This window comes from Balaenoptera borealis, assembly GCF_965194805.1.
Source record: "Balaenoptera borealis genome assembly, chromosome: 4".
NCBI lineage: Eukaryota > Metazoa > Chordata > Mammalia > Artiodactyla > Balaenopteridae > Balaenoptera > Balaenoptera borealis.
Window position 1 is genome coordinate 9,706,481 of NC_138861.1, and position 19,044 is coordinate 9,725,524.

General features: G+C 41.1%; 1 protein-coding gene across 2 annotated transcripts in view; it reads left to right on the top strand.

Annotated features, from left to right (window-relative positions):
* Nucleotides 1–19,044, top strand: part of HERC5 (HECT and RLD domain containing E3 ubiquitin protein ligase 5) — a 44,064-nt gene that overhangs the window by 5,141 nt on the left and 19,879 nt on the right. Inside the window, exons 4-13 of one of the 2 annotated variants that reach the window (XM_082391628.1) lie at nt 2,350–2,571; nt 4,123–4,214; nt 4,475–4,605; nt 6,092–6,237; nt 7,381–7,457; nt 8,176–8,279; nt 9,504–9,563; nt 10,917–11,013; nt 14,099–14,288; nt 15,527–15,681. In XM_082391628.1, the coding sequence (XP_082247754.1) occupies nt 2,350–2,571; nt 4,123–4,214; nt 4,475–4,605; nt 6,092–6,237; nt 7,381–7,457; nt 8,176–8,279; nt 9,504–9,563; nt 10,917–11,013; nt 14,099–14,288; nt 15,527–15,681 (1,274 nt within the window). The remainder of the gene's footprint in view (nt 1–2,349; nt 2,572–4,122; nt 4,215–4,474; nt 4,606–6,091; nt 6,238–7,380; nt 7,458–8,175; nt 8,280–9,503; nt 9,564–10,916; nt 11,014–14,098; nt 14,289–15,526; nt 15,682–19,044) is intronic. The other variant, XM_082391627.1, reaches the window with a different exon arrangement.

Genomic DNA, 19,044 nt, shown 5'->3' on the forward strand with positions numbered 1-19,044 from the left:
GTATGTGCTTCACTTTGTCACAGGACAGAAGTATGGTTTTGAATGTGATACGGTCTAGAGCACTACTAAAGGAGATACAAAATTAGAATTCTTGGACCTATAAAATCTTCAGGTTTTCATAATTACTATTCCTACCTTTTGTTCTGTCAAATGACAACACTAAAGCAGTTTGGTAACGAGTTTGATGTTCTTTATTTAAGGGAAAAGAGCCCATGGATTGAGAGTGTCTAGGGCCTCACAAGCACTGGAACACTCTTCCCGAGCGGTTTCGGGCAAGGGCGAGCTTTGTAGAGTGTTAGAAGCCTCAACGCGGAAACAGGGCATGATTGGCTAAGGTCGCATGGCTGACATTTAGAAAGATCAAGGAACAAGGAAATAAGTGTAGAGCGCAGAGTAGACTTGGTGTTTGGGGATTGGCTGACTGCATGTGCTGTGTTTCTGGTCAAGCGGAGCATTTACAGGGGCATAAAAGTTCGGTTTGGTGACACGGCACCTGGGCTGCCTCTTGGGGCTAGAGCTTTATTTCAAAAGTTCCATGTTTTTTTATTTTTCAAATATGAAACAGTGAAAATATTTTGAATAATCAAAATCTCCTCTCTGGAAGCAGGACCAGGCATGGTCCACCCTTTTCCAGAACTTTCTTCCCTTTTCCTAGTGCTTTTCCAGCTCCCATGACAGGAGCTCAGAATCCCTTGGGTCTGCTTTTATGGCCAGTTTGCAGGCCTCTGACGTGTTTTAACATTACCTTTTGAATTCAGAGATTCTCCCCAGCCCTTTATTACTTCCTGTTTCTTATCAGATACCATAATGGTAGGGAAGGGAAGTACTGAATATGGAGTATTTCCTGAAGAAACTTGACCTAATTAAGACAGGAAGGCGATAGAGGGGAATTCAGGATCAAGGAAATTTTTTAAATACGTAGGACGGATATAAACATAAACTGAATGAAAGCTGGAATTCAAGGGAAGTAAGTAATCAAGTATTTGACCTGTACTGAAGGCCCTGTTAAGGTTCGAGTGTATAAAACTTGTATTGGAAAAAACTAGTTGTTTGAGTTTACCCATTTATGAACAGATCTTTCATTTTGAGTAAGTACCATGTTGAGGTTGTGAAGGTGAGACAGACACACTGTGCCTTCAAGAAGCCCAGGATCTAGGGATGTGGGGCGAAGGGGTTGTTCAGGGTTTATTATTGGTAAATCACAATCTAGAAGAATGAAAGTTGGGAAAGCAAGAAAGGGAACTCTACTGATCGTTCTCAGTAGTATCATGATATTCCTGGTGGCTGATAGGCATGTGATAATTACGTTTGAAGGAAAACCTCTGTCTCCCACCAGGTCCTGCTCAGTAAACATTAAATCTCCAATATATTTTTTTAGATACTCCAGTAGGTACTGTCATCTCTATGAGATAATATCTAAGAATTTTTCTTTAAAAATATGATCCAATATGTGTAGGTATGACTGAATCACTTTGCTGTACACCTGAAACTAACACAACATTGTAAATCAACTATGCTCCAATAAAAATTTTAAAAATAAATAAGTAAAATAAAAATATGTTCCATATATTCAATTAATGGAAGAAGATGCTCACTCTTTCAAAATGCTGTGCTGCAGTTTTCAGTGTATCTTTAAGGTGTTTATTTAGCATCTTAAGGCACTTGGGAGAGAGAAAGAAAGAAAAGTAGTTTTAGGTTTTATTTTCCCAAATGTAGAATGTTTCTATCTTTCATGGGCCCATCCTGTGGGATTTTTAACATACGTGCTTCTTGAATTTGATTATAATATATTCAGATAACTTTATTCTTCGTCCGTTCGGGCTCCTATAACAAAAGTAGACTGGGGGGCTTAAACAGCAGAAATTCATTTCTCACGGTTCTGGAGGTAGAAGTCCAAAGTCAGGGTTCCAGCAGGTTTGGTGTCTAGTGAGGGCCAGTTTTCTCACAGGTGGAGAGGGCGAGGGAGCTCTATTTATAAGGGCGTTAACCCCATTCGTGAGTGCCCCCCACCTCGCGATCTCATCTAATTCTAGTCACCGCCCAAAGGCCTCACCTCCTGATACCGTCACACTGAGGGTTAGGATTTCAACGTAGGAGTTTTGGGGGGGGACACAGACATTCAGTTCATAGCACTACCCTTTGAGGTAAGAGGTAAGGAATTGTAACTGTCATTGCTAAATGGAAGGTTCTTCTGGTTTTTCTGACCGAGACATGAGAGGATCTGAGCAGTCTTGTCAGTTTGAATGGAGGAGATCACGATGGTACAGTATGGATAGCACATAATGTCCTAGGGTGATGTCTGCTGCATTTTAAACTTACTAAGACAGCGTTTTCTCTGTTTACGTCGAGGTGGTGAGCTTTTTGCGTGGGGAAGGAACTTAGACGGCCAGCTTGGAGTTGGAAGAAAATTTGCCTCGAACCCTACACCGCAGATCGTGGAGCACCTCTCAGGAGTCCCCTTGGTTCAGATTTCTGCAGGAGAAGCCCACAGCATGGCCTTATCCCTGTTGGGAAACGTTTACTCGTGGGGAAGAAACGATTGTGGGCAGCTGGGCCTGGGCCACACTGACAGTATGGAAACATATTTTCAAATTCATATTCTAAACAAATATATATTTGTCATATAAGAGATGAATGTACCACAGACTTCCCTGGCAAAAAATGGTTCAGATCCCCACTTTCATGAGCACTGACCTCCCCGGTTCTCTCTCTGTCTTCAGGGCAGAATCGGTCTAAACGACGTGCATGCACAGTGTGGAGGTCATGGCTGTAATTGAGACGTGTGTCCGGGCTGAGTGGGAAAAAGGGAAAGAGCATTGGACTGGGGATCAGAATAACTGGGCTGTGATTCCCATTTCAGGTTAACTAATTTCAGGGCCTGCCCAAGTCACTTACTTTTCTCTAGGTCTTATTTTCTTTTTCTGTAAAGTGATGAGTTTGGATGAAGTGACCTTCAAGGTACTTGTGCACTTAAATGTCTATTATTACAATTACATTAGGACAAAAGGATACTAAAATTTTATTTAGAAACTCACCTATCCTAGTCTCATAAGGTATTCATTACATCTGTAAACACACACGAAAACAACAATTCGCATTATTGAGCTACCCTCTACAAAGCAGATGGCAATATTTCTTTTTTTTTTTTAATTTTTAAAATTTATTTATTTATTTATTTATTTATTTTTGGCTGTGTTGGGTCTTCGTTTCTGTGCGAGGGCCTTCTCTAGTTGCGGCAAGCGGGGGCCACTCTTCATCGCGGTGCACGGGCCTCTCACTGTCGCGGCCTCTCCTGTTGCGGAGCACAGGCTCCAGACGCGCAGGCTCAGTAGTTGTGGCTCACGGGCCCAGTTGCTCCGCGGCATGTGGGATCCTCCCAGACCAGGGCTCGAACCCGTGTCCCCTGCATTGGCAGGCAGATTCTCAACCACTGCGCCACCAGGGAAGCCGCTGGCAATATTTCTGATGACCCCAAACACCTTGTTAGAGATTTAAGGTGTGGCAGACTCTGCTGCTTTATTAGCTGTGGTAATGTACACGTTCCCCCCAGAGTTACTGATCAGATACTGCATTTCTGCCTCACATGGTCCAATGCTAGTTACTCAGGAGAACCCGTAAGTCAGTGTTAGAAAAATACTCAGAGGAGGGACAGGAATAAAGGACAGTTGAACTTAGTTTTGCTGAATCTCTAAGTGCTTGGACAAGAAAATAATCGTGAAAGAGAGAAGAGGTGGTGTAAGGCAAGGACAGTGTAGTAGAGACTTTGAAAGAAAAAAAGAAGCTTTATGTTCATAAAAGGGTAATGCTAGATGGGACTTGGAAATATCAGGTATGCTTCAATGAAGGCTAATCAGGTCAGGTTAAAAAGAGAAGAATGGGCTCTGGGAAGTGAAAGTGACACTTTCACAGGTGAGTGCCCCCGAGTGTGGCCCTTTGACCACTGCCCGCCTCTGCTTTTAGACCTAAATGTACCAACACAGAGCCTTTCTTGCCAAAGTGTGTTAGGAGCTGTTGTGATGGGCCTAGAGGAAGTGGTCTGGGTATTTTATCAGTAGCGTGGAACTCTAGTGTGAAATTCACCATTTCCTTTGGGTCACTTGAACTCTTCTTTCCCTTGCATAGGTAAAGATTCTCCTTCCCTTATTGAAGTGCTGGACAATCAGAAAGTTGACTTTCTCGCTTGTGGTGGCTCTCACACTGCCCTGCTTACAAAGGTGCGTGTACCCTTGTCTCTTGACTGTAACTCCAGGAGAGCACTTTGTAGTGCAGAAAGCACTAGAACCTGGAGATGTGGGCAGCTAGCGTTTCCCAGGGAAGAAAGGTCACCACTTCCCACATGCAGGACTGTCTGATCACTGGGGGGCTTTGCTTTGATGGTGATTCTATTGATTTTTCACTGACGCCTTTGCATCAGTGAGTGTTTACTTCTGTGTCCTATTTCTCTAGAAACTGATATGAAGTTCCCTTTCTTTAGGATGGGCTGGTGTTTACTTTTGGTGCTGGACAATATGGGCAACTCGGTCACAATTCAACACAGAATGAGTTAAGACCCTGTTTGGTAACTGGACTCGCTGGGAATAGAGTGACCCAGATAGCATGTGGAAGGTGAGTTGTGAAGTGTCAGTGAAAATGGGTAAGACATGCACAGTAAATTTAGATAGGTAGTTTAATAAAATTTCCATCAGGCTTCTTTGATTGAAATAAAGGTATCAAACATTTTCAGATAGGTGAAGATGCTTAATTTTACATTATTAGACAATCATAGTAAATATTTTACTATACATATTTACTTTCATTGATGTTTTTTTTTAATGTGTAAATATATTTACTTTCTGTCGGTCCTTTAGTGAAATACCTTTGTAAATGTTCGAATGCACTTTTATCGTAAAAAAAAAGTTATCATTTATTTGGAAAAAAATGAACAAACATGAGTTAGAAAGGTTCATTCATTGATATCATCACTCCATCTCTGCATTAACCAAAGGAACATACATTGTCACCACTTTGGATTTTTCATAACATACATTCCTCCCAGTAGTACGTGTTCCAGAAGGAGTCCTCACCTTAGAAATGTCTTACTGCAAACCAGGCGGCAGTACCCCTACTAACACAGGAGAATTCACTGGAAAGACACGAGACTCACTGAAAGCTATTACGCTGACAGTCACTTTTATTACAAGAGGAGGATACAAGTTAGAACCAGTCAAAGGAAGAGATGCATAAGACAGAGTCTGGAAGGGGTCCAAATGAGATGCTTCTGGTGTCCACTCCCCTTGGAGCTATGGGCCGTGTTACCTTCTCCCAGCCTGATACATGACTGAAGAATACTGCCAACCAGGGAAGCTCACCCAAGCCCAGGGTTGTTTCTGGGGTTTCATTGCTTAGTCATGATTGATTGAATTATTGCCCATGTGGTTGAACTCAGCCTCCAGCCTCTGTGTACCGGAGAGGTTGGGCTTACGTACAGCTGGAGGGGCTTCCAGGAGCCACCTGGATAAACTATTAGGTGTGGTCTTAGGGGCGGGCCTACCGTGAATAACAGAGACACTCCTATCGCTTGGAAACTTCTGAGGGTTTAGACATTACCTCCCAGGCAGTGAGGACAAAGGCCAGACCTCGGAGTAAGGCCAAATTCTTTCCTTATACTTCTGTATAGTAGGAGAGGCCATCAAGCAAATCAGTAAGAAAATCAGCATGATAAAGGTCTTTGGGAAATAGAGCTCAGGGAGGATCACCTAATGCTATCTCCTAGGCTGGGGAAGGGAGGGACTCAGAGATGGCTTCCAGAAGGTGGTGACTCAAGCCAAGGCCTAAAAAAGGAGTAGAAGGCAAGAGGTGGTGCTTGTTCTGACGAAGGGAACGTCATTTGCCAGGGTGCAGCGTCATGGCCTTCAGCACACTTAGCGGTTCCAGAATCATCTCAGCCACACGTTAGTGGCGTCTTAGTTTCTAGACGGCTAAGTCGTACATTGGAAATTGGTTAGCTGGTTTCACTGACTGAGTAGCGTAATTTCTTCAGTTCACCAGATTGCTGCATACTCTAATCATTGTGGATAATTGAGAATTGACCGTATGTGCTTTCATTTAATAGGCAGCACACACTTGCCTATGTTTCTGATTTGGGGAAGGTCTTTTCTTTTGGTTCTGGAAAAGAAGGACAACTGGGAAACGGTGGAACACACAATCAACTGATACCACATCCCATGAAATCGCCATCAAATGAAGAACTCACGTTTGGTAAATTCTTTAGGAGCACAGGATTTGACACGAATACCTTGGTTGAGAAACTGATTGTTGTAAGCGTGTAATGTGGGCAAGAAAAGAAATGTATGACTGTGAAGGGAGGTTTTCTAAACATTGCTTTCATTTGTTTACTTGTAAACAGCGTAACACAGCCAATCTAATTTATCAAGTCGAAATAGCCATTAGTTGTCCCTTAGCGCTTCAGGTTAAGATTAATGTGGATTTAAAATGATACAACATAAAATAGACTATATGGGTTCAGAGGCCTATGCAGCCTCTGATTCCAGTTTTCAAGGGACCTATTAATTCCATAGTGATTGTTTTTCTTACCTGATTAAAATGACTCATAATCATATAAAACCCTCAGAATGATGAGCCGCTGACATATGCCAGGCGCTGTCAACTGTGCCTAACTCACCGGCCCTTAAACAGTTCCAGGAGATGTGTACTCTCAGTCCTCTTTTGCTGGAGGGTGCAGAGACTTGGAGGGCAGAAGGTTAGCCTGTGAAGGGTTGTGGCTGGACACGTGAACTGTGCCCTGTGGAACTTAGAGCCTTAGCTCTGAAACGTTCCACTGTAGAAGTGCCTCGGAGCCCTTGGGTCACTTGTTTCTGAAAGCTTAGTGGTGACCGGAAGTACCAAAATTCTCTCAGTTCTTCTGGGGAAATGAACAGTCGGGTTATTTCCTTAAGCAGATCAAGTATTATATCTGATTTCTTATAACCCCTTGCATAGGCTTTTGAAGTACTTAACATTCTTCACAGCCAGTAGTCGTTGATTAAATCTTGAGTTGTAGAATCATATGGGTTTTAGTAAGAGGCACTGAATTAAACCAGGGAACAGTTAACTAATCAGATATTTGTTTGGCTGTGTTGTATATATAAGCATTTATGTTAATTATGTGTATCAAACTGATACCACGTTGCCGACCTTGTGAATCATCTATGTTTGCTAACTAGACTTTACCCTGAAGTAGATACGTGTTTCCGCTTTATCGGTAGGAAATGTACTTGAGTCTTTGTCTGTCAGAAAGATAAAAGGACTCAGTTTAAGAAGAGTCTAAAATTATTTAGGCTGAGTGTGTATATTTGTATCAAATGAGTTTCTAAACTCTTATTTTTTGTAAATCCCTTTCAGAAAGCCGTACCTCGGAAAAGGAGTTAATAATGATTGCTGGAGGAGATCAAAGCATTTTGCTTTGGGTGGAAAAAAAGGTAAAAATAGATCTCTAGAAGTTTTATAACTTGGTATTTTAAGCAAAACAGAAGGTTCTAGAATCTAGATTTGGTGAATTCCAAAATCATCAGGTTACTAGGCTGAGTTTGGGGAATGGTTAGACGTTATCGATCCTTTGTTGTCTAAACTACATACGTATTTACTCACAAAAGTCAGCAGATTTGCCCTTAGTGTATGTCAAATACGTGTGATTTCCTTAGACTCTGCTGACCTTTCGGGAGGCTCCTTGCCAAGGGCATTTTGGTCAGGGTGCTAGTGAACCAACAGGTTGATATTCTGAAGTGACTTTGCCAGCCAATCCTAAAAAAGACCCGAGGTTTATAGTCTTATGAATAATCAGCCCGTAACCCCCGTACCCTACTCCACCAAGGCAGACTGAGTCCCTGCCACTTCTGTACCCAGTCCTTTTAGGATCTCTGCACTCAAAGCTGTCTGATGTTCAGTTTAATCTGACCATACCCATATAAAGCGTTCAGCGTTGGGGCATTCAGAGAAACTTACTTTCGATCTAAGCACCCTTAGACAAGAAATGGGCAACCAGGCAAATGATTGATTGGTAGAATCTTACTTTATGATTTTTGCAGAGCTGTGTTATCCATGCTTAGTATTACTCTATCCTTAGAACGTGCCTAAGAGTTGGATACCTATTTCTGTGGTGTCTGAGTTACTGTATTTTACTCTTTTGTTTGTTTACAGAATTCCTATGTTAATCTGAGGAGGAAAATTCCTACCTTGAATAAAGGCACTGTAAAGAGATGGATTGCTGAAGTGGGGACTAAACAGTGGCAGAATACAAAGAGGTACACCCTAAGGGTCTGTCTGCTCAGATAGCTCTCTAAAGCAGTGTTTCCCCAGCTGGCTCTGCACAATACAGAGATGTGAGATTTTGTGGTCCGCTAGTGGTCCATTAGTCAGAGATCTGCAGAGAAACAGAGCCAATAAGGTGTGTTTGAGGGTGGTGGGGAGAGATTTTAAGGAATTGGCTCATGCACTTGTAGGGGATGGCAAGTACAGAATCTGTGAGGCAGGACAGCAGGCTGGAGACCCAGGGAAGAGTTGATATTGCAGCTTGAGTCTCAAGGCAGTCTGGAGGCAGAATTCCCTCTTCCTCTGGAGACCTTAGACTTTTTCTCTTAAGGCCTTTAACTGATTGGATGAGGCCCACCCACATTATGGAGGGTAATCTGCTTTTCTCACAGTCTACTGATTTGAATGTTAATCTCCTCTAAAAAATACCTTCACAGCAACATCTAGATTGGTGTCTGATCAAATCTCTGGGTACCATGGCCTAGCCAAGTTGACACATACAATTTAGCATGTAAGCTCCATGGGGGCGTCTTTCTTTACTGCAGGACTTCTCTGGGCCTTTGATATGTTTAATCGTGACACTGAGCAGGAAATACAGTCTACAGTTTCTCAACCCTCGTTGACTTGAGAACCTCTTGTTTGTTGAGCTGTTATTCACAGCTGAACAGCTTAGGCAACCTTACTCTCAATGTTAGGACTCCTACCACCTGTACAAATTATACTCATTTATACAGGCATTTCCTTTTAGAGACATTTTTAGGTATGGCTTCCTAATTCTGGAAAGTAGTTATACCAGATAGCTGCATCATGCAGAGCACAAATGGTCAAGAACTATTTGTGCAGGTACTTCTATGACAAAATTGAGCATACATCCCCACCTTTAATTTCTGGTAATTTTTTTTGTTTCTACTCCAGTGGAATAGAAATAAGTAGGGCTTGGAAAGCTGGGTGGGTTGAGAGTGTTTTATTTGTCCAAGAAAATACCCTAGGTCAAGCCGTATCCTCTTCCCCTCTGGCTTCTCTGAGTACATATCTTTTTATTTCCCATGTTTGCCTCTGAAATTTTGAGATTTCACAAATGAGACTTTCAGATGCCCATGGCTATATGCAGATAAATTGGAGATGGAGGGAGGAGTTTGAAGGACAACTGATCATGTCTCCTCCTACAAAGAGGCATATTCTGATTTGTTTTAACCACCATCTTATTCCTAATATAGGGAAATCAGAGAGATATTTTCATCTCCTGCATGTCTGGCCGGAAGTTTTTTAAGGGAAAGGTAATATATATAATAAATTTAAAATTCTGTTGCAAACACTACGTATAGATAGCATGGTGACTATGTTAATAATACTGTATTTTACATTTGAAAGTTGCTAAGAGAATAGATCTTACAAGGTCTCATCACAAGAAAAAAAATTTGTAAGTATGTGTGGTGATGAATATTAACTAGACTTGTGGTGATCATTTCACAATATATGCTATACATATATCAGTGCATTATGTTGTACATACCTGAAACTAATATAATGTTATGTGTCAATTATATCTCAATTTAAAAAACTGTGAAAGGTGGTAAAGAAAATGGTTTGAGGGTAAAATAATTATCTATGTCTTTATCTCTTTTTAAAAATTACCTTTTTTTTCCTACAAAAGCACATATATGCTTGCTGTAGAAAATGTCAAAAAAAAAGACATGAAACAAAAAGAAAATGAAAATCAGAATTCACCACTTAAGTGTAACAGCTAGTGTTTGTATAAATGTCTTTTTTATGCAAATCTGTTGTTTTACAAAAAATGGGATTATATTGTTTTATACATTTCTTCACACTTAATACATTTGCCCATTTTTCCATTTTATTCAATTTTTATATTATTCAGTATTTCCGCATAATATCATTTTAATGGTTGCATGGTATTCCATGGGAAGGACATACCTTAATTTATTTGATTACTTCCTTATTGCTAGATACTAAGGTTTCTTTGAATTTTTAAGTATTATGAAAGAATGACTTTGTACTTCTTTTCCTAAATATTGATATAATACTTACTTAAAAGAACTTTTTCTGTTTTCAGACACTAAATATATGTGTTATTTCACAAAGAATGGGTCTGTTTTTAGACAATATATTCAGTCCAGTATAAATGTAATTCTTGAGTTAAGATAGACATTTCATTAGTAATTTCCTCTTTGATTACTAAAAATTTACTGCTCTGGAACCCCTTTTTTTGGTCCCTGCTTATAGTTCATGTAGCTGGAAAACGAGAAAAACCTTTACCTTTTTTCTGTGGCTATTTTTTTTTTTTGTACTGTAAAATAAATATTTATTGATTACTCATTTAAGATAAGACAATATCTGATGTAAAGTCTGATAGCATATGTATTGTTAATGCAGCCTTGATATTTTTTGACATTTCAGAAATAATCATATTTTGTCAGCTGTATTTTCAATTGTATTCAGCCACATTTTTATAGTTATTGAAAAGGTGAGAAAAAAGTAATTTTATTAAAATGAAGCAAGCTTGAGAAGAAACTTTTCATCTGGATAAAGAATCTAATAAAATATTTAATCTTGAAGTGTCCTTTTTCATTTACTTATTCACCCAGTTTTCATTTACCTTCCTTCCACAGAAGCGCTGGAGAAACGACGTCTATTCATTTGGACTTAAATACAGCAAGGGACACCTTCAAGGAGTTAACCCAGAAGGACTGGATTACTAACATGGTGGTATTCTTCAGATTGTTACTTGGAAAAAGAAAATACACTGAAACATTTTTATAAGAGCTCAAAATTTCAGAAGAAATATCTTGTTTTCAGATACTCTTTGAGACCCTGTGGCATATACAGATTAAGTTAAACTCAGCTACCATTCAGGAGTTTCCCCACTTCGGGTGAAATAGGTGGTATAATAGGCACTTAGGTTACAAATAATTCTAACTAGTTCATTGGTGCCCACACACGCATACACGTATATGTACAGGCACTCCCCTAGAGGGAATGTCTTCAATTTAGGGCTTTAGGAAGATGATTAAAATATTTGTTGAGACTGGTACGCTAGAATAAGAACAACATTTTATTTGCAGTTATTTTAAACATAAAAATGTTAGAAACGTATAGAAATGAGAACACTTTTTCTGATATGAGTGTCCCCCTCACCAAGGACTGCCTGGTCTGCACTTCCTTTTTTGTAGGTTCTGGAATGTTCTTGTTCTTTCTGGGATTGTTGCTTCTTCGTTTCAGCACTGTTACTACTATCTTTAGGCTTCCCACTTGGAGATGTTTCAAGCATGCTTCCTTTATTAATGTAGCCTTTCCTAATGTAGCTTTTATTAATTTATTTCCCTGTTCTACTGTACTGATTGATCTAGGGGTGGTACTGTCTATGTTGTTCTCTCAGTCTGTTTCTTTCTGGGTCTCTGGCTCGTTTTTGCACGCTCTCTCTCTCTGTCTCTCTCCCTCTCTCTCCCCCTCCCTCCCTCCCTCTCCCTCCCTCTCCCCCCCTCCTTCACTTCTCTTGGCTCCCCCCACCCCCATTTGGTCTTTTCTTCTGCTTCTGTGGCTCTCATTCTTTCCCTCTCTCTGTCTCGTGCTTGTTCTCTTCCTGCTCTCAGCTCCCTCACCTGGTCTCTCGCTCTGTCTGTCGCACTCAGCATCCTGTGTCTTAGCTGCAGGTTGTGTCTCGCACACTCTTTTCTCAAGGGAAGATGGAAAATTTAATTATGTTAACTTTGGCAGAACCATTGCCCAATTAGGAGTCTGATGTAAAATGGATCCCTAATTATGCACCTTTATCAGGACTCTGCAGCAGTTAGTAGAAAGATCACCAAAAATAGAAAGCCATTTCTGCATGTGTGAAGGGAAGAGGTTGGACCAGTTCATCACTAAGGCTAATTATACCTTAGTTGTGCCAGAACAATATCATATACAGTGCAAGCGACGTAATCATAGAGCAGTCAGTCTCCCATTGTTTTCGATGGGACAGTTGGATCAGAAGACCTGTAATGTTTCTGTTTTGAGATTTCTGTGATGTGGACGCACAGATGTGGCCTTCCTTCCTTCATTCAGCAGACATTCGAATACTGCGATGCGTAGGGAGCTGTGGTGAGAGCCTGTCTTCAGAGGGTCCTGGTTAGTGAAGGAGACGGATGCCGACGGGCAGGGGTCACTTGTCTCCCCTAGTTCCCAGCTTGGAACATACTGGGTGTATGATAAATATTTTTAGATGAATGAATTCATTCATCACCTGGGCAGTGAAGGGTCAGCTCTGTTTAGAGTGCTCAAAACAAGGTGCCCAGGGGGAGGGGAGTTTACCGGCCACCTACAGGGGAAGCACATTCCAGGCAGGCAGGAAGGTGTGCACCAAGGCACAAGATGTGAAACAGTGTGACTGGCTTGAGAGCGGTACAGTGGTTCTAAAGGGCTGGGAGGTTTGGGGCTGTGGATGAAGAAGAGCCCAGAGGAAGGAGGGGGGCATGTGCAGCAGTCAGGTGTGCATGACTCTGAAGCCTGAACCTCGTGGTGGGAGCCCAATAGAATGTTTTGATGTGAAAATAGATCATTGTGAGATTTTGTACATGTAGAGATATCATGTAGCTAGTATCTCATAATTTAGTGATTGAGTTTGAGCTTTGGAGTCAGAAAGATCCAGGAGAGATTCTCACTTAGCTCTGTGACCTTCAGCAGGTTAATTTCCCTAACATGCAGAGTTCTCATCTATGAATCGGGGTTAATAATACCATCTATGTTATAGAGAAACGACAAGGATAAATGAACTTATATATGTGAATTACTTAGCACAGTATCTGACAAATAATAAGAACCCTGTAAACACTAGCTTATCTTCTTAACGGTGTTTTAGGCAAATTACTACCATTATCTGAGCCCACAGAACACATAAACATTCAGAATTCCATTTGAATTTTTCTTCAACACTTGCATTCTGAATTGGGGAAACTATAAGAAGATTGAAAGGGCTAGAAACTAGAGTTTGGTGGAGAGAGTTTGTGATGAGACAGGTGATTCTGTGAGAAGGTAACAGGAAACCATGCTGATTTTCGTTGTTGCACTTGTTGCTTTTTGTTTGTTTTTGTTTTTTATTTTTGCTTTGCTTTGGGAGATTCTGACACATTCTTCCTCTTTAGAAAATGAGGTGTGCTAGTGGAACTGGAGGGAAGAATGTGGACCTTATCATTGGGAGGGCTGCCTTTTTTTTTTTTAAATTTTATTTATTTATTTATTTTTGGCTGTGTTGGGTCTTCGTTTCTGTGCGAGGGCTTTCTCTAGTTGCGGCAAGCGGGGGCCACTCTTCATCGCGGTGCGCGGGCCTCTCACTGTCGCGGCCTCTCTTGTTGCGGAGCACAGGCTCCAGACGCGCAGGCTCAGTAGTTGTGGCTCACGGGCCTAGTTGCTCCGCGGCACGTGGGATCTTCCCAGACCAGGGCTCGAACCCGTGTCCCCTGCATTGGCAGGCGGATTCTCAACCACTGCGCCACCAGGGAAGCCCGGGAGGGCTGCCTTTTAGTTCTGAGTCCATCGTTCATCCAGTATAATCTTGCACATGTGATTTCTTCTTGATCTCCTTCATGAACCCCAACAATTGGATGGAGAGGACACTTGTCACACATTTACACACCTAGGTATTTGGGAAGCTAGATGAGATGGATTGTGAACAGGGGTTTTAGAGAGACCAAGTGATTGCTCCAAATTCATGGTGGGATGAAACTCCGGGTTCCACACTTTATTTTATTACAGTAATTGCACCCAGTTCCCACTGTGTTCTGAGTGTCTTTTCCTGGATCCTTTCTGACCACAGATAACCACATGTCTGAGGGATACTCTGTTCAAAAATCTTCCATTTCATTCTCCACATCAAGAAGCTTTAGAAGTTTTCTTCCTTCTCCCAGAGTGTCCTGTGATGCATGACCCTAACAACTGGGAGAGCCTGGTGGTCCCGTTTGCAGAGGCTGTTTATAAAATGCACGCCCAGTCGTCAGAGGTTCTGGGTAAGATCGATGGTTTGCATTTGAAAATACATGACTGTCTTCTTGGTGGAAACACATGCCTAGTGAAGTTACGGCAGAACTTAGATGATTGTGAACACATTCATGGTGTTTAGTTCCTAGTCTTAGTGTATTCTAACATGCTATAATAATTACTGTGTTCATCCAAGATGGATTTTTCTAGTCCCTTTTTAGCGTTCTTTTCATGATACCTGTGTGGCTTGGTCATGAGGTCCTTTGCCCCCTACTTGTCATTATGAAGAACTTCATACACGGATGTTGAAAGACTAGTACAGTGAATCCCAGATACTCTCTACCTGAGAGTCAACAGCAGTTAACATGTTGCCGTGTGTGTACAGATTACATTTGATGTACGGATGGCATTTTATTTTTGCTGAACTATTTGAAAGTGAGTTGGAGATATCAGGGCATTTTACCCATAATATTTCAGCATGCATCTCCGAAGGATATGGAATCCTGTATTACCTCAACATTGTTACCACAGCTAATAAGATTAGCCGTGATTGCATAATATTACCTCACATCTAGGCCGTATTCAAATTTCTGCGCTTGTCCCGAAAAGTATTTTACAGGCTTTTTTTTTTTTTTTTTCAAAGAGTGTGGGTCAGTAGTCCTGTACAGTGTCTCACATCTAGATTTGTCTGATCGTTTCCTCCTGTCCCTGCATTTCCAGTACACTGGAAATTAGGTCTAGGGGCTTGGTTATATTCTAATGAGGTTTTTGACACAAATAGCACATTCAGCCCAAGGAAGTCCATTCGTTCTTACGTTTTGTCACATTGTAAACGATGAAAAGTTTAAAACATTTTTCTTTTATACAATGCCAAAAGATGGTTTTTAAGAGTTAAAAACTCGTGCTGAGAGCGCAAAAGAGAGTCGTGTAATCACAAATAGTTCTTAATCTGGTTTTTAATACTGTATGCTATTTCATCTGGGTAAAAAATGTGACTAATTAATTTTGTCTAGTTTTTTTTCCCCCCCAACAAATTAATTAGATCAAATGTGTGGTTCTCTTAGTGTCAAGGCATTTTTTTGAGAAGATTAAATTCTACCCTTTCAATTCCGATTGTATTTACTGAAAAATTTATTACAAGTGTGTCTTTATAACTACAATATATATGAAAATATTCTGCCAGTTTCAGAAAATATTGACTACTTCTTACCTTTAAGAATCCAAGAAATATTACACGCTGACAGTTACTTACCTTCGTATCCCTCAGAGGAATATTGGGCATCTCTGCAAGAATCTGCTTTCATCAGGCTGGTCCAGATGTTTAAAGCAGCCGTCATTGCTCAGCTGAATAATTGGGCTGGAACTGCCGAGAATAACTATCACATTAAAACTCTCCTAGAAATGTTGAAAAAGCTGCACAGGGTAAGTGCTGTTTTAGAAACCCATGTATCTTTATTTTGCAATAAAAATTCCCTTGGTTTCACCTGGCTTGAAACTTAAGCAGACTCTTACGAAACATGAGGTTGATACTGCTATTTTTAAAATTTTTTTTGTGAATTAAGTCGTGCATATAAAGGAGTGTGTCTAGTATCCACGTACAGTTTAAAGTAGTAAAACAGACATCAGTGCAACTACCACCCGTGTTAAAAAAGAAGACATTTCTAGTGCTTTAGAAATGCCTGTGTGTCTCTCACAGATTACACCCCCTCACCTCCCGAAGGTGGCCAGGATCCTGGATTTTCAGTTAATCATTCACTTACTCTTCTTTATTGTTTTATAACCATAAGTATCTCTTGACACTATGCTGTTTAATTTTGCCGTTTCCAAAATTTCATATGAATCGAATACATGCTGCTTACACAACGTTCTGTTTTTTTAGACTCATCCAGATTAATACTTATGTCTGTACTTCATTCATTTTCACTTCTGTATCATAGTGCATAGTGTGACTCTACCAGAATTATCCATTCCAGTATTGATGGATATACAGTATGTGCTGTTTGCAGTTCTTTTTTAGGGGGAGGGTTCCTCTATGAGAAAACATGCTACTGTCAACATTTTTGTGCTTATCTCTTGGTGTCCATGTGTCAAGAGTTAGTTTTTAGTTCCATCCCTAATTCTGGAATTGATAGGTTGGAGGATATGCCTGTGTTGTTCTTTATGGGTAGTGACAAACTGTCTTCCAAAGTGGTTGGACCAATTTAAATCCTCTCCAGGAAATGATGAGAATTCTGTTGTCCCATGTCTGACTTTAAAATTTGGAAAATATTTTTAGTGCCATGTGGAAATCGTGCCAAATTATGACTTTATTGATTGATTGACTGATTGCCGAGTTGGGTCTTTGTTGCTGCCTGCGGGCTTTCTCTAGTCGCAGCGAGCAGGGGCTACTCTTCGCCGCGGTGCATGGGCTTCTCACTGCGGTGGCTTCTCTTGTTGCGGAGCACGGGCTCTAGGCACGCGGGCTCAGTAGTTGTGGCTCGTGGGCTCAGTAGTTGTGTGTCGCAGGCTCTAGAGCGCAGGCTCAGTAGTTGTGGTGCACAGGCTTAGCTGCTCCGCGGCATGTGGGATCTTCCCGGACCAGGGATCAAACCCGTGTCCCCTGCATTGACAGGCGGATTCTTAACCACTGCACCACCAGGGAAGCCCCAAATTATGATTTTAATTGTATTTCCCTGGTTCTAATGCATTAGAGCATATTTTCATGTTTATAATTGCAGTACTTGTTTCCTCTTCTATAAAATACCTGTCCTTTTGCTCAATTTAAATGTATTGTTTAATTTTTTCTTATTGATTATAGGAGTACTTTTTAGTTTGGATACTAGTCCTTTGTCAATTTTATGTGTTGCAAATATCAGGTCCCAGTTTGTAGCTTGTCTTGGTGCTTTCTGATGAACTCACTTTTTTTTTTTTTTAACTTGTTGGCCACACCCCTCAGCATGTGGGATCTTAGTGCCCCGACCAGGGATTGAACTTGCACCCCCTGCATTGGAAGCGGAGAGTCTTAACCCCTGGACCGCCAGGGAAGTCTGAAACTCATGTCCTTAATTTTAATGTAGATAAAATTTGGGGACTTCCCTGGCGGTCCAGGGGTTAAGACTCGCCGCTGCCGATCGCGCATGCCACACGGTGTGGCTGAAAAAAAAAAAAAAAATTTGTCAGTCTATTCCTTTATGATCTTTACTCCATGTGTTTTGTTTTAAACTTTTTTTTCCTTCAAGGTTTTAAATTATTACCCGTATCAGGGATCAGGAGGGCTTTTTTTTGGAAAGGACCAGATGGTAAATATTTTAGGCATTTGTGAGACTTTACAGAAGAAGCAGAGGGCCTGATTTGGCATCGAGGGCTGCTCTAGATAGTCTTCTAACACAGATGAGAGCTGGGACCAGAGGAGGAGTACAAACAGAGGCTCATATACCATATGTCTAATGTTTAAAAGGTTAGAAATCTAGCTAACAACGTGTTGAATGAAATAAAATATATTCTATCTTCCCACCTTGACAAATAAACCTTCCTAATGACAGGGGAAGCCAGGTTTGAATTTCGAAAGCTTGGCTCCTTACAGAGTTCTGCAGCGAAAGGGGAGGCTCCGACGGACCCTCCCCACTCCCACCGCAGGTCCTCTGCACTTCTCTTCCTTCCTTGGTTTTCTCCCACACCAGGGCTGGCACGTGGCCGTGTGTGGACACCTCAGCCCATGTCTCTGTGTTCCATCCCACCTCCCACGATAGCCATTCCTTACCCAACCCTGGGGCCCTGGAGCCTTGGGGTGTGTCACCTGTGACACTTGCAGTCCCCAGAGAGCAAGTGGAGGGAGGAACCTGTGTAGCTCCTGGGGCTGGCTTGGAGCCGTTTGGGCAGGGACTTGCGGGTCTTGGGTTCTGGAGCTCAGTCTAGATGGGGATGTGTGATGAGTGGCCTGCATGTAGACAGGCCCCGTTGACCCTGCAGACCCCTTGCGGGAGGGGCTTGGCTGGAGGAGGCCCAGAGCAAAGACCTGTAAATCAGAGGCCCAGGGCAGAGGTCACTCCTGCCAAGGTCTAAAGGGAGTATTGAGGTTATCTTTGCCTTTCACACTTTGGTGTTTAATCCAACTGAAAATTTATTTTTATTATTTTCCATATGAAAACAGTTACCTAGCACCACTTAACTGAAATTCTGTCCTTTCTGCACTGATAGGTAATGGGAACTGTCATAAAACAAGTTTCTGTGTGCGGGGTTCACGTACAGGCTCTCTTCTGTACTGTTAGTCATTGTCTGTGGCTCTATATTGTTTATACTTGCTAAAAGAAATACTCCTGTCTTGTTCTTAAAGTGAATCTTGGATATTTTTGGCATTTGGTTCTTCCCTATAAATTTTGGAATTGGCTTTTCAGGTTCTACACACACATACACAGATCTTACTGGGAATTTGATTGAAATTGCATTTAATATGTATTTCACTTTGGGGAGAATTGACACCTTTACTGTTGTGACTCTTCATGGTATCTATTTCTTCTGCTTATTAGATTATCTTTTAAGTTTTTCAGTGAGTTTTTGTTATTTTACTATGAAAGTCTTGGATATCTTTAGTCAAATCTATTCCAGGGTATTTAACTGTTTTTAAGTTTTTGTAAATGGTATCTTTTAAAAACTATATTATCTGTTGTTGGTTTAACAGCAGATAAATGCATTGATTATAGGAATGCATTGTAGGAATGCATTGATTTTTGAATATTGATTTTTTTTTTCTTTTTTTGGCCGCACTGTGCAGCATGTGGGATCTTAGTTCCCCACCCAGGGATCGAA